Source organism: Musca domestica, unplaced genomic scaffold (genome assembly GCF_030504385.1).
Source record: "Musca domestica strain aabys unplaced genomic scaffold, Musca_domestica.polishedcontigs.V.1.1 61, whole genome shotgun sequence".
Classification (NCBI taxonomy): domain Eukaryota; kingdom Metazoa; phylum Arthropoda; class Insecta; order Diptera; family Muscidae; genus Musca; species Musca domestica.
Genome location: NW_026712367.1, coordinates 4083901 through 4105053, shown reverse-complemented (window position 1 = coordinate 4105053; position 21153 = coordinate 4083901). Strand labels below are relative to the sequence as shown.

The 21153-nt window shown below is 37.9% G+C and overlaps 1 protein-coding gene across 1 annotated transcript; it reads right to left on the bottom strand.

Moving 5' to 3' along the window:
* LOC101892535 (uncharacterized) lies at window positions 1-21009 on the bottom strand. Its single transcript, XM_059129452.1, has 4 exons — window positions 20445-21009; window positions 16964-19284; window positions 10834-11095; window positions 1-2799 (listed from the first exon to the last, which is right to left on the bottom strand). Exons 1-4 carry the CDS (start codon window positions 20599-20601, stop codon window positions 167-169), a joined length of 5373 nt encoding a protein of 1790 aa, XP_058985435.1. The 5' UTR covers window positions 20602-21009; the 3' UTR covers window positions 1-166.
* Between the last annotated feature and the right edge of the window lie 144 nt (window positions 21010-21153).

The window sequence follows — 21153 nt, the reverse complement described above, 5'->3', positions numbered from 1 at the left end:
ACATGAAATGGAAAATAAAAAAATATATAATTTCTTTGTTTTTTTTTTTAATTTTTTAAATGTTTTTATTAAACAATTGTTGTTTTTTCAAAAACCAAAAAGTCAATTAATGAAATGTGGAAAAATAATAATTACAAAACTAAACTAAGTGTTTTACTTCTTGTTTTTAATCTTCAGGTTCATCTTTGATAAAGGGAGGCTTGGGAAATTCTGGCTCAAAGGAATCGGCCGCTATGGTGCCGGCTGTTTCCTGGCTGGGTATATCATTGGAGTTCTGCGAACATGAATCGGGTGGTGTGGGACCATCGTTGAGGGCCTCGTTGATGACATTGTTGTGTTTTGTGGACGACACGGGACCATCTGCGGAATTGGAGTCATGGCCCTTGGGACTGTTGCTGTGAGAGTTGTACTCATTGTGGGAGGCGTTAAGGCTACGGGGTGCTATGATTTGAAATGGAGACGAGGAGGAGGATGAGGTGTTTGATGATGTGTTGTTGGAGGTTGTGCTACGGCCATTTCCCCCAGAATTATAGTTGGCCATGGTGACTGGCCGTATTTGCTGCAATGGTGGTGGTCTGCTTTGAGGGGATGACGTAGATGAGCCGGCAAGCCTCATGGGTGTTTGGGATAACCTAAACGGCTGTTGTGTTTGCTGCAAACCCTGACGCATTTGCTGTAAATGCTGCTGCAATCCCTGCCTCATTTGTTGGATATTCTGCAATGGCTGCAGTGATACTGTCTGCCTAGATAGTTGACCCGCCGAAGATGGTGGAGTTCCGGGGCCACCATTTGCAGTTACCAAGCGATTTGCTGGGCTGGAGTTTGAGTTGGGAGCTGGACCACATATCGAGTAGCGCCGACGAAAGATATTGGCACTGGGCACATGGGTGGCAATGCTTATTTTTTGACCCTGCATTGGGGTGGAATTCGAGGAATTGGCGCCGGACAGGGCAGGTGATCTGGTCGAACTGGGTGGTAACATTGTCGACGACGACGAAGATGATGATGATGATGAGGGTGCGCTACCATTGTTGCCAGATGAAGGACTAGTTCCCGTTGGCTTGGCTATAATTTTGGGATACTGTATTGCCGTGCCACGCATGGGTGTGTGACTAGGCTTGTTGAGAGGTTGCGAGAGAATTGCTTTACTGAGGGGTTTATTGATCGGCTGGGTAAGGCTTGATTTCACCGAACCAAAGTAGCTCGAGGTGGCAGAGCGATTCAATGGCGCTTTTGAGGGTGTGACAAAAAATGTTCCCGAAGCACTGCTGCTGCCTTGCTGAGAGCCACCCACCACTTTGTCTCCCCCACTCTGGGGAGAATTGGTGCCAGAACCTGGTGCCTGATTTTTGGGATATATCCTATAAATGCGCCGTTTGTCACCATTTTGGGCCAGCAAAGTTCCGCCACTTTGCCCCGTCACCTTAACGGCCTTGTGTAAAATATGCCTGGGTATCCCTAGGGAATCGTGTGACTTGGCGGCAACCACCGGGGAATCTGAGGCCGTTGTTCCATCGCTCTCAGCATCTCCCAGTAACTCTTCCAGGCCATTGGGTATGGGAGATATGACGTCATTGCGAGCCGGTGGCGAGAGATTATTTTCCGATGCTGTTCTGAGTATTGTCACCTTGCGATTGGCCTCCACAATTTCCGGTGACACCTTGGCTGCCTTGACCAGGGAGACAAGTTCACGCATTAAACGCAACTCACCATTTGTGGCCGACTCAAAATGTTTGGCCATCGGTGGGGGTAGCTCCACAATGTCATCCTCGTCGTTGGGAAAATTCTTTGCATCATCCAAGACATCCATGAGCGCAAGGTAGACACGTTGCTTGAAATTGATTTTCTGGCGAAAATTCATGGTCTGTATCTGGGGCCGTAGCGAGTCCAGGAATTCATCGTCCATGCTGCGAGCAGTTTCATTGCTCTGTATGGCCTTGTCACTTGTTATTTCCGTGGCTTCGGTCCACGTGCAGGCATCCAGCATTTCAGGTTTGACACACACCCCCGCCTCCATTGTGGGTTTCCAATTATTTTCCAGATTTTCAATTTCTTTCACAGCATCCAACGATGATTCCTGGTGATGAAGATCAATTTCAGGCTCATCATTGAAGGTGATTGTCGCTTTGCGTTGCTCTTCGGCTTGATGATCTTCCAGCGTGATGTTATTCTTGAACATAAATTCCCTTAGGACCAAGCCACCCAAAGACTTGCGCCTCTGCAATATACGGCGTTGCCTTTTCTCGCCTTGTTGCTCCGAATCCTGATCCGGTTCATAGATACGTTTGGGTGGCTTACGTGAACGCAAGGGACGACAATCGTCCGATTTAGTTGTAGGACTCGGAACCGGTTGAATTGGCTGTAATTTTGGCAAAGGCGGCGATTCACGATTCCTCTTGGACTTTCTTTCCTCCTTTTCCTTCTCCTTCTGCTCCACTTCTTGGTTTGTCGTACTGTTCAACCCATCCCCATCACCATCACTGTCAGCAGCCAAATCGATTACCGAAGAAGCGCGCCTTAGCTTATTCTTAAACAAGTCATCGGCACTTTTGGTCGTTTCGGTATCATTCGTAAAACTGACATCGTCCAGGTGTGAGATATCATCATCTTTGTCCAGCTGCAGGGGATTAACATCATCACCTTGGCCAATACTTTCATCGTTCTTTTCCATCAGCGACATATGGGGAACCAAAAAGTCCAAATATTCATACAAATAGTATTGGGAACTTGTGCCGAATTTGCGAAACGATCGCTTGAATGAATTGCGAATTGTCTTCCATCGAAAACGGCAGTTGGGAGCTGTTTTTTGAGGGAGGGAGTGAGGGAAAATTATGGTTATAAAATGAGGTGCTAATCTACGAGAGATTAAATTGTGTAAACACAAGAATGGCAGGAGAATTTAGAAAGAACGGAAATAGAAAAAATTAGAAATTTTAATATATTTGCATTTAAAGTTAATTTTGGTGAGATGGAGGACCAATGGAATCTATAATAGATGAGCTGCCGGGGCAGAGAATCTATCATAGATGAGCTGCCTGGGCAGGGAATCTATCATAGATGAGCTGCCGGGGCAGGGAATCTATCATATATGAGCTGCCGGGGCAGGGAATCTATCATAGATGAGCTGCCGTGGCAGGAAGTTTATCATAGAAGAGCTGCCGGGACAGGGAGTCTATCATAGATGAGCTGCCGGGGCAGGGAATCTATCATAGGTGAGCAAAAAATACAACAATTTCAAAAATTTGGTTAAAATCTTCGAAGTTCCAAAAAATTAATATGTACACCCCCAAAAAAAAATCTGGAAATATAATTAAATGCGGATTAATTGATAATTTTTTTAAAGAACTCTTTGCCACAAACTTTTCAACATGTACTTTGAAGCCATCCATTTTCTAACCAACATTATCTAGTCATTCGATAACCATAGTTATCACAGCAATAGAGAAACTATCTTTCTCACACCAATAGTTTTGTTTTTCAGTGTGTCTCTAAAGTTTGAAAAGCACTGCTGTGGTACAGAAGTCTAACAACGGAAACAATAATATCCAGTTACTTACAAATCAATTACTTGTACTCTTTTGGTTTGAACACCGCTAAAAATTTGGTTCTCTCTCTCTCCTCCCACTTTGTACAATAATGCCTCTCAAACGCACACAGTGGATGGTAAATAATTTTTATACCCTCAGCAATATGGCTAGAGATGTATATATCATTTGATACGGACAAAACGTGTCTCGTCGAAATAACGGGCTTTGACCAAATCCGTTTCAGGACATTTGAAGTCGATCTAGCGAATTCCGTCCGTCTGTCTGTCTGGCTGATGCGCACGATAACTCTCGAAGGAATTATCCGATTTGGTCCAAACTTGGTACATCGTTATATTATTGTCAAACTTAGATCGAGTTCAAAATCGGACCACTCCTTCAGGTACCTCCCCCACAAAATGTCGAAATTAAAAAAAAAAAATACTGCACAGAAACCGAAAGGAAGGATTTTGTTCCAACTTTGCACATCGTAATATTTGCATCAGTGCCAGGTTAGGTACAAAAATTGACAATATCGGCGCACTTCATCAGGAACCTCCTCCACAAAAATGTGATGTAAGAGTCCGACTGTCTTCAAATTACACACATCACAGTATTTTTATTGACCCAATGTCTGATGTGAAGATGGAATACATCGGTCTACTCTTTCTGGTACCTTCCCTACCAACGGTCGAAATTTTGAATATCCATGAAGATAATAAAACGCGAAATTAACATCCTATTTTATTGAGTTCTCTCATTTCCATTAACACAAGATTTGTTATAAAAAATAGTAGGGATCGAAACATTTTTTCTTGTACCTTCCCCACAAAGGGTCTAAATTTTAAAAAACGATAATAAAATGCGAAATAAGCATCCGATTCTCTTTTTATTTCACGCATCCCACTAGTTCTACTAACTTCTACAACATCCGATTTTATTTAGACTTTGTACATCTCAATATTTCCATCAACACATATAAAGATGGTCTCTTCTGGTACCCTATATGTTCAAGATTTTGAAAAACAAAACGCTCAAAGAAAGCGAAATAAACATCCAACTCTCTTCAAATTTCACACAAACAAGCATTTTTGTTAACACAAGATCTGTTGTGAAGATAATACATATCTGCGAACCCCTTCTAGTACCTCACCCACAAAGAATCATAATTTTCAATACTTTTATCTGTCATAACTTGCTAATCAAGACAGCAATTCTTTACAACTTGCTAAATCTAAATATTTCTCTCAATCCGAAGCCTGAGATGAATATTATTATATTAAAATTATCAGGTATCTCATAGAAAGTAAAGGAAATTGTGGATATAGTCCAAACCTGGCACGTCGCAATATTTATATCATACTTATTTTATTTATATTTATTTATATCATACTTTATAGAGGGTCAACAATTTGAATTATCATAATAAAAATCAAAATTAAATATTGAGCATTGGCTGAGGGCATACATCCGTCAGCAAAACCGACAGATACTTTTTAATTTTTTTTGAGAATATTTTACCCATCTACACTTACACCTCATATAAATACACCTCTATTAAACCTCTATTTGTTTTGTATCCATCCATTTTCCGCCTTAACTACCAACTATTCATTTGATTATTACACAGTACCAAAAAAAGAATACCTTTCTCACAATGTGAACTTAAAGTTTGAAAAGCACTGCTGCTGTAACAACCATGGCCAGTTACTTGAATGACCAACTACTCATACTCTATTGAAGTAAACACATACGGCGAAGCATTTGTTTACCTTTCTCCCTCTCTGTACAACAGTGTGTGTCATACACACACAGAACGACAGAGCGGCTTTCCAATAAAAACTATACACTATAGTGTGAATGGGTGATTTGCCTCCTATTTGATTTGTTGTTTTGTTTTTATATTCATATACGATAGGATCTTTTCACGAAAACCTTACAATTTAATTCGACATCATTTTTAAAAAAGGTTATTTAATGAAGATTTTTAGAAAATTGTAACTCTCAGGCGGTACACATGTCAAGGAGTAAATATTCGTGATCTGAGAAAATATATTGCATTAATTCTTAAATAATTATTTTTATGTGCGTGAAAATAAATTTAAATTGCAGTAATTTGATTTTTCGTTAACCAACATTAACTATTTGTCCCGTCAAGGAATAAAAATTCGTGAGAATGATATTGCATTAATTCTTAATTTGTTATTTATTTTTTATGTATGTAAAATCCAGCAAAACAAAGTAAGAGTTGGAATACATCAATGCCACTCTACGTTTACGTTGTGTTTAAAACCTAAGAATCAAAGTCTCATACTTGACGCCGGCCATGATCGCCTGTGTTGAGCGTTTATTATGACGCCGTTGGATTTGATGCAAAGAACGCCGTCTATTGTTCTTTGCAACTTTGTTTTTGTGAAAACGGAATTTTTTAAATAAAATGAAAGAAATTACGATTTTGATCGTCGGTCTTATTAAGTTATTGACGTTAAATATTAAAACTATACTCATGGCACAATTACAGAAGGTATTTAGCAATTAAGAGAAAATTTTAAAGTAAAGAAAACCAATTCTTGTATCATGTTTGAATGTCTATGGCCCGTTCTTAAATCTTTCCTTTATAGTCCTTTACAATATAAAGTTCACATTTTCGGGATCTCATTATTACATCTTTCCTTTAAAATATATGCATTTTTTTACAGAGATATGGCAAGCTTTTTGCTTATTTTCATATGGTATCTTCATTTTAGTTTAAAAAAATGATCAACAAAACGAATTCGTAATTAATTCCGTGAAATAAATTTATAATTCAGTTCTTCAATATAAAATAAACGAATTGAGTTATCCTTTTTTATTAATTAAAGTTTGCTGTCATTGCCATATTATCAATATAAAATATGGCAACATAAATTCAGTAAACTTTACGTTAAAAGCTTAAGAGAAGATGATCTGATCTTTTGCTTATCGGACAGTTCATACTTAAATGAAACTGCTAATAACGAAAAACATCACTTTATTATCTATCGGAAAGATGTATCCGATATGTCCCATCTTCGCATCAGATCTTGTGTTAGCAAAAATGTTTGGATGTGTGAAATATAAAGAGAACTTGATGCTTAATTCGGATTTTATAAACGTTTTGGTTATTCAAAACTTTCACCGTTTGTAGGGGAGGTACCAGAAGGAGTGGACCGATATATTCCGTCTTAGGAATTATTAGGGTGTGTGGAATTTGAAGACAATCGGACTCTTACATCATATTTTATATGAGTTACAATTATTCAAAATTTTGACCCTTTGTGGGAGAGGCACTTGATGGAGTGGTCCGATGTTATCAACTTTTTTACCAGACCTATAACTGACACAAATATCAGGATTTGCAAAGTAAGAGTAAATTTGGATTATGCTTCCGTTTCAGTGTGCAAAAATGACGCCGATGATAATTTTCGTATTTAAATGATGATCATAGTTGCTCCCATGGTATAAGAATGCAGGTAGATGAATCAATACATGGAAACATTGATATGTCAACATTTTTAAAATGTTTTGTCAAAAGTGGATTTTATAGGTTTTCTTATACGACGCAAATTGGAGATTGTTATGATTTGCATTTTCAACAATTTTCACAAATTTCTACCTGTATTTTTCCCATGGTTGCTCCCAATCTCTTTGTGTATTTGGCTAATGATATATTAGATACTTAAATAAGAAAATCGATATTTTTGTAGCGTTTGTAAATATTTTCAGAGGATATGTTCATCAAAGATCAGACATTATATATAAATAATTTACCCGATTTTTGTTATAAAATAAGCTATGTGATTGATGTCACAAATGTGCAAATTTGAAAAGCCGTGCTACAGCTACCGCCGTCGGCGTCGGCGTAAATTTCAATTATACTTCGATGTCTGGTGTGGAATAACACGACAAATCACAACACCACAAGAATGAAAAGAAATGAAAAACAAAGAAACGAAAAAAATAACTCCGATAACCACTAATCGACTACAAAGCAGCGTTCGAAAATATACAGTATGGTACTGTACCGTAGTGTTCTGTACCGTTCCGAGGTGGAGTGGTACACTAAGATAATGTACCGTACCGGAGCACAACCATTAAAAAATATTTTAGTGATACTGTACCGGAGCACAACAAGAATCGTACTGTACCGCAGTCGGAGCAATAAAAAACGTAGTGTTCCGCAGTCGGAGCACTACGAAATCGTAGTGTTCCGATTTTTTAGTGTTCCGACTGCAGTACACTACGATTTTTTAGCGCTCCAACTGCGGTACACTACGATCATCGTTGTGTTCCGGTACAGTATCACTAAAATATTTTTTAGTGGTAGTGTACCGGAACACTACCGCTAAAAATTTTTTTAGTGATACTGTACCGGTACAGTACACTATGTTAGTGTACTGTTTATTTTCGAACGCGGCTACAAAGCAATGGTATATAAATGCTTTGTTCATTGCACCAATATCGTCTTGACGGCAAAATAAATAACGGATTTCACAAAAAGCTTATGGTGTCAAATTCAGATGATTTTGTTTGTATGTATTATTTCTTTCTTAATTCTAGGTTAGATTCATGACAGAAGAATACAGGTAGATCATCAAAGCTTGGGAGCATTGATATGTCAAAAAATTGAAACGTTTTTTAAAATATAAGTAGATTTTTATATGTTTTCTTATACTACGTCAGAAGGAAGATATTATAATTCGCGTTTTCAAAAATTTTTGCAATTCAAATAATTTTTCATTTAACATTTTCAATTCTAAAATTTGTTTGACAGTTCATTGTCCCAGCAGCTGTGTCGACGCGTCTACCTATATTATTCTACCATGGTTAGATTGTTTTAAATAGTTGAACCATGTTCCCACCATTATACAAAAATTACTGTGTCAGAACTACAAGAACGTACAAGGTTTTACAACGATAAGTGATTTTCGTTTTATGATATTGGAAAAAATTGCAAAACTAGTAGATTCTGGCACAGAGTAATAAACTTACAAGTCCATGTGGAAAAATTGTGTTCAGATGATTCTTAAGGTGTAAGTACATCAGAAGCTTGAAGTCATGACTAGGCATATTTTCTGACATTTTATAAAGGGATTACAGAGCCGCACAAAAACCCGGCCGTCGTTTTCCGTTATTATTTGACATTAATATGCCTAGCCTTAGCAACTGGTACATGAATACTTCGGATATCGGGTACCAACTACTTCTTGACGAAGAAATAAACTATCGAGCCAAAAAAATATGCCATGACTTCAAGCTTTTTATGTACTTACACCTTTATGGCCTACTTGAAAATTATAGTGTCATGTTCCTAGATATGAATGAAATGATGTATATTTAAGAAAGAGGTAAACTGTCAAGATATTTATTAAAGGTTAGTTTATACCTCATGCACGGTGGCTTTTTCACGCTCATATTTGACATTTTTGTAACATACTTTTAGGCTCTAACTAATTATTGAAAAGGAGGGTATGTTAATTTTGTCATTCCGTTTGTAACATCCCTAAATATTCGTCGTAGACCCCATAAAGCATACTTCTAAGTCGAATTAACGATATCGGTCGTCTATCTGTCTGTTAGAAAATTCATAATTAAGCCAACATTACTTGACGTAGAGCTCTAAAATTTGGCAGAACAATTTGTATTGTGCCAGCGATGGTCGTCATTGCAAATAAGATATATCGGTCCACGTTTTGAAATAGTAGCCATATAAGGGTACCTCTCGATAAAAGTTATTTTGATGAATTTTGCCACATTTGCCCACAGATTTGTCTAAAAATTGGTATTTGTGGTTCATAATGGATTCTAACTTCGGTGGCGAAACATTGTATGTATAGGTCCACGTTTTGGGGTAGCCGCCATATAACGGTACCTCCTGATATTCGGTATTTTGATGAATTTAGCGACATTATTCATCGGAATTGTTTCAAATTTGGTATTTGAAGTTCGTAATGAATACTGCATCCAAAGACAGAAAATTGTCTGTTCAGGCTTACATTGTGGTATAGCCCCCATATAAAGGTACCTCCCGATATTCGTTATATTGATGATTTTTGCCACATTTTTCCAAGGATTTGTCTAAAAAATTGGTATTTGTAGTATGTAATGGAGTCTAGCTCCGGTGGCGAATCGTTTCATGTATATGTCTACGTTTTGGTATAGCCCCCATATTATGGTACCTTCCGATATTTGGTATTTTGACTAATTTTGCCACATTTTTCAACGATTTTTTCTAAAAATTGGCTTATGTAGGTAATAATGGGTTCTAGCTCCGGTGACAGAAAGTTGTATGGATAGTCTTACGTTTTTGTGTAGCTTCCACATTATGGTACCTCCCGATGTTCTTTATTTTGATGATTGTTGCCACATTTTCTATTTTTTGCCATATTTCCATTTCATTTACGTAATCGTATATTTGGCTCGAAATTCCGGGTAGAAAACGTTTTTGAAAGCTTATTTTTTTGAATACTCATAATGGGTTTTCAGTGTCCAAAAACTAGGATTGGTTAGTTATTATAACCCCCAAATCGCCCCTATATGGTTTAGATCTAAATCGGGTCTCGAATCGGAACAATGGGGCAAGGTGTATACATATCAGTCTATGCCAAAATTAAAAAAAAAATAGAACAATTTTTTACTAAACTTGTTTTTCATAGACAAATTTGTTGCTGTGATTGAATTTGTATGTAAACGTGCCATATGGCCCAAATGTAGTGTGTAAACTAATCCTTACTTTGCTAAAATTTCAAAGTCATCAAAAATAGCAACGCAACGCCTTCACTTGACTTGTAACAAAAAAAACGACGTCGCCAAAAAAAATATCAGTCGGCTTCGTTACCATTCCCAACTGACCACTTAGCATTTAAATTCGTGCGCTGCAATTACCAAATATTCAAGTTCTTCACAAATACTAAGTAACCGCACTCTCTACACAAAAGAAGAAGAACAAGAAAAGGAAACATCTGTTGCTCGCAGATACAACTCTGGGTAAAATGGCGACAAAGTTTGAAAGGCTCTGATGCCAAAGCAACCTAATTATGATGAACGGCGGCAGCAAATTGTAAGAAAAAGTCATTGCTACAACAACACCAACAACAATATCTGGCAAAAAAAAAACTGAATGAAACCACTACACATGCAAATGCGGAATATACTACTACTTTAATACTTTTTATTAATAAAAATTCGACATTCTCCGATTTAAGCCATTCTTGTGTTTACATTTTGAGATTTTTTTGTTGCTCAACTTTCTTCTTTTCACATTTTTTTGTTGTTGTTAGGACTCACTCACCAGTATCGGAGCATTCTTTGGCCACGGTCTTCCATGCCGCATTCACCGTATTTCTCATTTGATAACCTGATGACAGGGGATCGTAGAGACATGGATGCCGTCGGACGGCTTCACATAGTTTGATGCCACTTTGGAATTGTTCATCGTTCATACAGGGACCATCCTTCATTTTTAACACCAAACACACACACAGACTGGGCAACAACAACAACGAAAGTACTACCAATTGTCTTTTGGATGTTTTCACTTTGTTGTATAAATTTCACACTCACACATAATTCCTAATAGGCAGGCAGGCAGGCAAAGCTGGCCAATTGATTTCTTTTAACTGTGTCTCCTAAGTCAAACACGCACTTTTTAGTTATCCTCTTAAGATAGTCGCACACACACACGCACAAACATCTACGCTCGGGTTGTATTTCGCGTTAATTACTTTAATATAGAGCACAACGCCGTCAGCATTTGTTTTATAAACAAATAAAAATATCTTAGATTTGCCAGCCAGCCAGTCACACACACTCTTTCCTTATTTACCGCGGCCGTGAGAGAGCAAAGAGAACAACTGACTGATTGAAATTTGAAAAATGAAAACAAAACCAACATGACACAGTTGACATTACGGATTGTCAGCCAGTCAATGCGTTTGTGTTTTGGTTGGTTGGTTAACATTGAGAAGTGTTGCCAGCTTGTGAGGTTGTGATTAGTGAAGCACTCACTGATCATTTGATGATGGGTTCTTAGTTAGATAATGACGATAATTATTTGTGCGCTGATGAAGGTAATTGAATTATGTATATTGTGAGGGGAAATATAAATATATAGGGATATTTATATATTTTAATGATCTATTCTGGAAGTAAAAAAATAGTGGAAATTCGGGTAAAATAATTTACAAAGTAGGCCAGATAAATCACCTGAATACGATATGTTTTTCTTTTGGTAGATAAAAGTAGTAATTGAGAGAACTGGCAAAAATTGTGATTATATGTTCACACAGAAAAAAATAGTGCAAAAAGTAGGAGAACGGAAAAGTAGCAACACTGAATAAAAACATCACAATCATGTCAATAATAGTTGTGTTCCAGAACCTTCAAATTAGTACTAATTCTGCTACAACGCGTTCCCGTACTCCAAAAACTAGCAAAACTTGCAGCTCCCTCGAGAAGAAAATGGCGCTGAGTGGTGCACATTTCTGCTTGTTTTGGCCGAGCAGAAATGTGCAAGTTGTAAATTTGACATTTAATTGGTAGGGCTAGCAAGGTTGAAAAATGTATTGATACATTTCAATGTTCGCGCGTCACAACAAATGTAAAGAAAAAAGATAAACTTAAAAACTAAAGACAAACTAATATTTGTCGTGCAAAAAACAAAAAGAGAAAATATGGAGCAACTGATGTCTTCACTTTTGGATGATTCCAGGAGTGAAGAGGACTGCCTGAATGAGGAATCAGACGAAGAAAACGTATTGGAAAACAGTGCAAAATTAATGAAAGGTTAATTGAAAAATTAAGCTTAAAATCAATGATGTTCGCTTATTACTGAATATGTTCTTTTTATTTTTTAGGTCGGCTGTCTTCCCAACTTGTGGCATTTAGTCTTCTAGCAGACTTAACATTAATTAAACCGGCGGCTCCAACCATGTCAGCTTCTCCGGGGTTGGGATTTGAGAAAACTCCACCTCTAAATACTTTTCAACGCATTCTGAAACAAAACTTTCTAAATAAACAGCATTCAAAAATAATTATTAATTTAAACTTATTTTCAATACCCATTTTTTTGAATTTTGGCGTCCATTTCAGTAAGGGTTCACCAGTCCGATTTAGACTGTTTTCTTTTGGAATTATGAATGTTGAAATTTTATCGCATTTCTGCTAATTTTCCGTTCCCTTATTTTTTGAGCACACCTAAATGAGAATGGCATTTTGTACTGTTCTCTCTTCTGCTAGTTTTACTACTAAAAAAGTACTGGAACACAACTAATAATGATACTACCAAACGGCTGATAAAAAGAGCAACGCTAAAAGATTTGTGTGTTTGCATATTTTTTGAGGATTTTATTAAATAAAATTGCAGACTACTTAAAAAATATAAATGCCCTTTTATACTATTGCAGGAGAAAGCCTGTGGGTTGGGTTTATTAGACCCAGTGGGTTAATCTCGCGCGTTTAAACACAGCATTTGTACTGTTGAAGATCTAATAAACCTAGTGGGCTAATCGTGTGTTTCATTGTAGAAAAATATAGATAGACGCATCGACACAGCTGCTGGTACAATGAACTGTCAAATCAATTTTGGAATTAAAAATTTTGAATGAAAAATTATTTATATTTGACAAAATTGTTGTAAAACGCGCATTATAATAACCTCCGAATGACGTCGTATAAGAAAACATATAAAAATCTACTTATATTTTAAAAGATATTTACAATTTTTTGTCATATCAATGTTTCTAAGCGTTGATGCATCCACCTGTATTCTTCTACCATGGTGTGTTTAGATCAGGGCTGTACAAGAATAAGAACTCGCTCATCATACAAGCAAAATTTAATACTAATTTTCTCTCAAGTGTTCTCTTTTGCGGACTCTTTGCGTGTGCTAGCACACGGGTTTGAGCAGCCATGGCTTAGATACACCCTTAAGAGGATATACAGTAGCTTCAAGCGAAACTCGTACAGCTAAAGAAAAGTTTTTTTTTATTTTTCTTATAATTTCTAAATATCCATGGTAGAATTAAGAAGGTAAAGTCATTTCAAAAAAACATACCCATCTCTGCATTTTCTGTAATTTACCTAGTCACATTTCACTACATAAAAACAGCTTCCCATGTCTGATTTGTTTATGTACAATGGATTTATAAAAACAAATGTTGACAATGAGATGTTTGTCAAATGAATAATTTTTGAACAAATTGTAAGCATATAATTGCATGACTTTACCTCGTTGATTCTACCATGGTATCCCACTACACGATCTAAATTATCGTTCTATGAAAAATGTGGAATGAAAACTTTTTTAACGGAAGCAAATGTCAAATATTTTGTTTTAGAGAAAATATTTTTGTTTTTCTAGAACAAGAATCTACACTCAGATCAGAACGTTGAGTGTTGTCAATGACAATGTATATATGAATATAGTTGCCATATGTTGAGGTGACATTAACTTAACTTTATGTGTTTATCGAAATCAAAGGATTGCTAGATATTGTCAAAAATTTATATAAAATACCCCAAATCTTAAATCATGATTTCGGCGTGAAAATACAACACTGTTATTGCTTGTAGCTAACAACATCATACAGTAGCTCCAAGCGATACACGTACTCTTAGCAAACAATTTTCATTCATGCAAGATATGATTTTTATCAAATTTACTACCAGAAGAAACCTAGAAACTTGCCGTAGAACAAAAGTTTAAGTTGGAAATACATAAAGCGCTTATCTGACTGGCTTAAGTTATAGACTGAACATCTACGAGGAAGCCAGCCGATGACTTAAGCCGCCCATTTATTTAACAAAGTAATGGCATTTATTCTAAAACTCACCAAATTGCTATGCAAAAGTTAAACTCGTAGAGCTTATATTTATACGCAACCCTGTTTCGAACTGCGGCCAACTTCACCCGATTGTTGGAAAATGTATTTGGGGAAGTCCCCAAAAGCTAATTTATCACAAATTTCCACGTGTTGTGTAATTTACAGACGTAAAGAGGACAAACCACTGTTGAATTGAGAAATTTATTAATTAAACATTATAAAAACCATAAATCGCTAAGTGAGATATCTGAGATTGTTAATAGAAGCCGATCTATCTGGATGATTCTACACATCCAATCTAAGTCAAAAGACGGCAAATAATAAAATATCTACCTTAAGTTATGAGAAGTATATTTTACGGTAGATCAAAATGTTCTTGAGTGCACCGAAGCTCGCAAAAATTGCATTTAGCGAGGAGCACGTATCAAAGGATTTTTCATTTTGGAAGAATGTGCTGTTTCTGGACGAGAGCAAATTCAACCTTTTTGGTTCAGATGGCAGACCTTATGTATGGAGAAAGTCAAATTAAGCGCTCCTTGCCAAAAATATGAAGCCTACAGTGAAGCTCGGTGGTGGGTCAGTAATGGTGGGGGGTACATTTTCAGTCTCTGGACCTGCTGTATTGCATTTTATTGAGGGTATTATGGATCCTTAACATTTTTACAGAAAGTTTACCACTCTGTAAGGAAAAGCTCGGCCTTAGCGAAGATTGTTATTATACCCTCCACCATAGTATGGAGGGTATATTAAGTTTGTCATTCCGTTTGTAACACCTCGAAACATACATTTTAGACTCCACAAAGTATATATCATGTTGATCAGCATAAAATTCTATGTCGATTTAGCGATGTCCGTCCGTCTGTGGAAATCACTCTAGCTTCCGAACGAAAAGAAGTAGATTGATAAAATTTGACTCCAATGTGTATTATGTCTGCAGGAATTTTGTTTTTGAAAATGGGCCATGTAGGTTCACGTTTTGGTATAGTCCCCATATAACGGTGCCTCCCGATATTTGCCATTTTGATGATTTTAGCGATATTATTCACTGGAATCGTTTCAAATTTAGTATTTGAAGTTCGTAATGGATACCTTAGCCTTAGACAGAAAAGTGTCTGTGCAGGTCCACGTTTTGGTATAGCCCCCCCATATAACGGTACCTCCCTATATTCGGTATTTTGATGATTTTAGCGGTATTATTTACCGGAATTGTTTCAAATTTGATATTCGATGTTCGTAATGAATACTACAGCCTATGACAGAAAATTATCTGTGCAAGCCCCCGTCTTCGTATAGCCCCCATATTACGGTAACTCCCGATATTCGGTATTTTAATGATTTTAGCGATGTTATTCATCGGATTTCTTTCAAATTTGGTATTTGAAGTTCGAAATGGACACCACAGCCTATCGCAGAAAATTGTCTGTGCAGGTCCAAGTTTTGGTATAGCCCCCATATAATAGTACCTCCCTATATTCGGTATTTTGATGATTTTAGCGATATTATTCACCGGAATTGTTTCCAATTTGGTATTCGATGTTCGTAATGAATACTACAGCCTTAGACAGAAAATTGTCTGTGCAGGTCCACGTTTTGGTATAGCCCCCAACTACGGTACCTCCCTATATTCGGTATTTTGATAATTTTGATGATGCAGGTCCACATCGTCGTATAGACCCTAATATAACGGCTACATTCGGAGTTTTTTTTAGATTTTAACAACATTTTTAACGGATTTTATTTTTTTTTTTTGAAAATTGCCAAATTTGTTCCAATGGTAGTTTTTATCAAGACAATTATCTGAGACTCTGGCTTATAAAGTGCAGTCATGGCTGCTATATAATTGTCCTCACGTCATGGATACACCAGCCCAGAGTCAAGACATAAATCCCATAAAGAATTTATGGAGCTATCTCGATGGAAAAATCGACCAGCATACCATATCTTGCAAAGAAAATTTGAAAAAGGAATGGAAAAAAATGAACCTGGCTTTTGCGAAAAACTTGTAAAAAGTATTCCAAATAGGCTACAAAGGGTAAAAAAAGTAAAGTAATGCATTCAAAATATTAATGTCTAGAAATACTTTAAATTATACAAGAGTTCGAGTTTGGCTTTGTCATTGAAATATGATCTCTTTTAATATTTTTTTTTTTTTACTTTAAATGAATTAAAAAAAAGACCTCAAAAAAAAAAAAAAAAAAGAATATCCATTGCGACCACTTACCCAACAATTTTGAAAGCAATCCCCACAGAATTTTCTCTCAATAAAAGACGACAACATCTCGAAAATATTAATACGTAACTTTGCGTAAAGCGTTCATTATTTTATTTTGATTAAATGAGAAATATTTCCAAAACATTTATTTTTTTTTTTTGGAGCGATTTATAGTTTTATTAAAACTATATACAATAAAGTACGTGATAACGATTAAATTTTATTAAAAGTAAATTGAAATTAAAAATAGAAAAAAAAACTTGTCTTCCTCTTCGAAGGTCTTTTGGGTCTTTTAAAAAGATCTTAGCCTAGAAAAAAATTAAGAAAAATGTCGCTTTACGTTGAAATAAAATAAAGTCTTAAAAATGTAAATGGCGGCGGTTTCATTCCGCAGGTTCATCTTTAATGACCGACTTAATGTACAGCGGATCAAAACCATCACCGGTTATGGTCTGGCCATTGGCATCATCTTCATCGACCATGCCGCCATCGGGTAGTATGGTGTTGGGTGAGGATTCTCCGGTCACTTTGTTTTTGACATCTCCCCCAGCCGGTGAACTTGATTCCAAATAAGATTTCACATTGCTGTTGTTGGAATTTGCGGCAGCGTTTAAACTTATGGGCTGGGAAATTTGTATCTGTGAAAGACCGGCCGTTTGGCCACCACCGCTACGCGTTGAAGTTGGAGTCGATTTGTTGCTGTTGCTGGATGTAATGTTTTTGTTTTGTACCGCTGTTGTGGTGCCCGAAGAAACACGTTTCTGTATGACCAGACCCTGGGAGGTGCGTAGAGCAATCCGTTGGCTACCTTTGGTGTTGTTGGATACCACTTGTGTGCTGGTCGAAGTGGTGCCGCCTGCGGCTGCTGCCGCTGATGTGGTCATGTGATTTACAATTTTTCCATTAAACACAATGGGTTTGGTGCTTGAGCTGGTCATGCTCTGGGCTGCAGCAGCTTTTGTTTGGGTGGTATTTGTTTGCTGAGGGGTGGTAGTTTTGGGCGGAGTCACATAAAATGTCCCAATGGGGGTTGTACCGGCATTAGCATTACTGCTATTATTTCCCGGAGAGTTGGGCAGCATACCCTTGGGATATATGCGATAGACTCGCCTCTTATCTCCCTCATGGCTGAGTATTGTACCGCCCGTAGTACCGGCCACCTTAACCACTTTTTGCAGAATATGCCGCGGCAGACCCAATGACTCAGAACGATTTGAATTTTGCATTTTACCCATTTTGAGATCATTCGAATCATATTTTTGCTCATCCCCGAAAGTTCCTGTGAGATCAGGAGATTTTTCTTTGACCAAATTGTTTCCGCTACTTCCCCCCTCCATTAATTCGGGCGTTGTTTTTGCGGCCTGTATCAAATTAACCAGTTCTCGTATCAAACGCAACTCCGCGGTTGTGGTGTTTTGATAACGCAAAGCCCCAGCCCCTGCTGGCGGTTCGGGCACATCCTCACGATTGGGAAAATTACTGGGATCATCGAATACCTCCATGAGGGCGGAAAAGACTTTCTTTTTGAAATTGAATTTCTGACGTCCATTCATGTACTCCATTTGTGGCAAAATGCTATCGAGGAATTGTTGATCCAAAGTCTTGGGATGTTCGTTGTCACATTGGGTGGTGCGATTAACTAATTTCTTATAGGTCCCGCCTTCTTGTGTCAGAGTTAGGGGTTTTTCTGGGGCGGAGGTCGTCACCGGAGCATTGATGACTTTTATTAAATTACCCGGCTGTTTGTCGGGCCGGGTTATGACGGGACGTATTTTTTCTGGTATTGCAATTTTTAAGCCCGGCTTTTCTACGTTGTCTGTTCGTAATTTCTTGTTGGTTTCCGACGCCGAAGAAGAGGGAGCAGTCGGTGCCGTGGCTGTGGATTCATTAAGTTTTGTTTTAATCAATTTCACTTCGACCCGTTTTGCTGGTATATTTCCCACGGATTTGCGTTTATCAAACTCCTCGGCAGTGGGACTTGCTGAGGGGGTGGATTTCTTGCCTCTTTCCATTGAGAGACGAGGACGTTTCTCGTCCGCCTTATCCTTTTTGCGGCCATCACATAGACCAGATTCCAAAAATCTCTTCGTGACCTTACGCATGCGCACAATACGTCTGCCGCGTGTGGGGCCTTCATCGGTATCGCCATGTTGATCATCTGCCTCCTCATCACCGTCATTGGTATCCACCGGTTTGGTGGCCAACTTTCGGCGCCTTGTAATTCTTTCGCCTGCCTTTTCCTTCAGCGTTTCATCGGCACTGGTGGTATCACTTTCACCATCCTCATCCATTTGACGTTGCCTTTTACGTTTGTTAGCTCCGCCGCCTCGACGTGGCCGAAACTCTCCATCCACTTCGTCCAATTCATGATGTTCCTCCTCTTCTTGTTCAAAATCTTCATCATCGTCATTCTCATTTTCAATATCATCAAATATTTCATATTCTTCTTCGAGGCCATCCTCATCGGGTTCTTCTTGCTGTGACTGCGACTGCTGTTGTTGTTGCGTTTCTTCGACTTCTGTTGGAGCCGTCGACTTCTTGGGATCTGGTTTCTTTAGGCTACCATCATGGATGTCAATACTTGCCACATGTGGCACCAAAAATTCCAAATAATCCTGGAGATAATGTTTATTTTTGTTGCCATGTCCGCGATATGTAATGGCAAAGGATTTGCGAATTATGCGCCAGCGGAATTTACAGTTGGCCACTGTTCGGGAGAGAAGGAAAAAAAAATAAAAATTTAATTGAAAAATTATTTAAGTTTTTAAGAAAAAAATTAAATAATATTTTTAAGGTACTAAAGAATAATTTGGAGGGTACATAGATGAGAGTAAGTTCGGGGCCTTGGGCCTATAGTAGACTATCTGAAAGATAGACGAGCTTGTGGCCCAGAGAGTCTACCATAGACGAGCTGGTGGGAAAGAGGGGCCATCATAGGCAAGCTGGTAGGCCAGAGAGTCTAAAATAGACGAGCTGGCGGGCCAGAAAGTCTGTCATAGACGAGGTGGCGGGCCAGATTGTCTATCATAGACGAGTTGCAGGTGCAGGGAGTCTATCATAGACGAGCTGGCGGGCCAGAGAGTCTGTCATAGACGAGCTGCAGTGGAAGGTCGTATATCATAGACGAGCTGCAGGGGCAGGGATTCTATCATAGACGAGCTGCAGTGGAAGGGAGTCTATCATAGACGAGCTGCAGTGGCAGGGAGTCCATCATAGACGAGCTGCAGTGGCAGGGAGTCTATCATAGACGAGCTGCAGTGGCAGGGAGTGGCAGTGGCAGGGAGTCTATCATAGACGAGCTGCAGGGGCAGGGAGTCTGTCATAGACGAGCTGCAGGGGCAGGGAGTCTATCCTAGACGAGATTCTGGATAAAAGAGTAGATCATAGACTGGATTCTGGTCTAAGGGGTCTACATAGAAATGGTATAAATAAGGATCTAAACTATTTATCTCTAATAGAACAGATGATTTTATAAATAGAAAACATTTTATATTTTTCATGGATTGATGTCCTTCCTCGACTCTTTTAATTAAAATTTACTTCCATTTCAATTTCCTTCTAGTTTATTATTCGGTTTAAGAAAAATTAAATTAATTCGTCGTTATCTGTTTTACATTTGTTATCGAAACAGTTTTGTAAACACTGCTAACCATAACAACTGTTTCGACTACAGTTTGAAAGTCACTACTTCGTTAAACTACAGCTAATAAACCCATCATTTCGCACACACAGCGGCCCAACAAAACATTGCAGGAATTTTCATAACAAACAACAAGAAAAACAACAAAAACAAGCTCAGCAATGTAAAACATGCTTAACAAAACCAAAATGTTAGAAACATAATTATTCCCTGTTATTGTTGTTTACCTGTATCTTCGCACTCATTGGCAATTGAACGCCAGGCAGCATCGACTGCATGTTTCATTTGATACACCTTCGATTTGGTGTCATACAAACAGGGATGCCATTTAATGGCCTCACACAGGCGGGCACTGGCCTGGATGTTCTGTTCCTTGGCTTGCATATTGTTGGAATACAAACAACAATTGTAATTAACAATTAAATCTTTTTGATTAAATAACACCCGCAACAACCCCTATGTGTAGCCCACAACACCAGCCAATAACAGGGTAGGGTACAACGCGTTCGCCAAACGAAAACTTCTTTTTCACCGTTGCACAGAGACACACATTTGCCACTGGAGTGGCGGCGTTAGTTTTGTTTTATTCGAACACTTTGTCCGCTGCTGATGTAAACAAACTATGCAATGAAATTTGTTCGTGTTTTTTATTAGTTTTTCCGCTTTTCACACTCTTTGACAGCAGCTATGGAAATTTTATGTGATTTTTCTCTAAAAACACTCCGATTGCGAAAAAATTATCGACTGTTCTTTAGGTATACACCGACACATTTGACAATTAAAATGACATTTCTCAGGGGGAAAATGGTTGCCGTATTGCGTTAAACAATGATCTTTGTTGCCAATCAAGTGGCAAAAACATGAAGAAGAAGCACAAAATGTGCTAAGGTTTTATCGATTTCATTTTGAGTGACTAGGAAAATTTCGATTATTTTT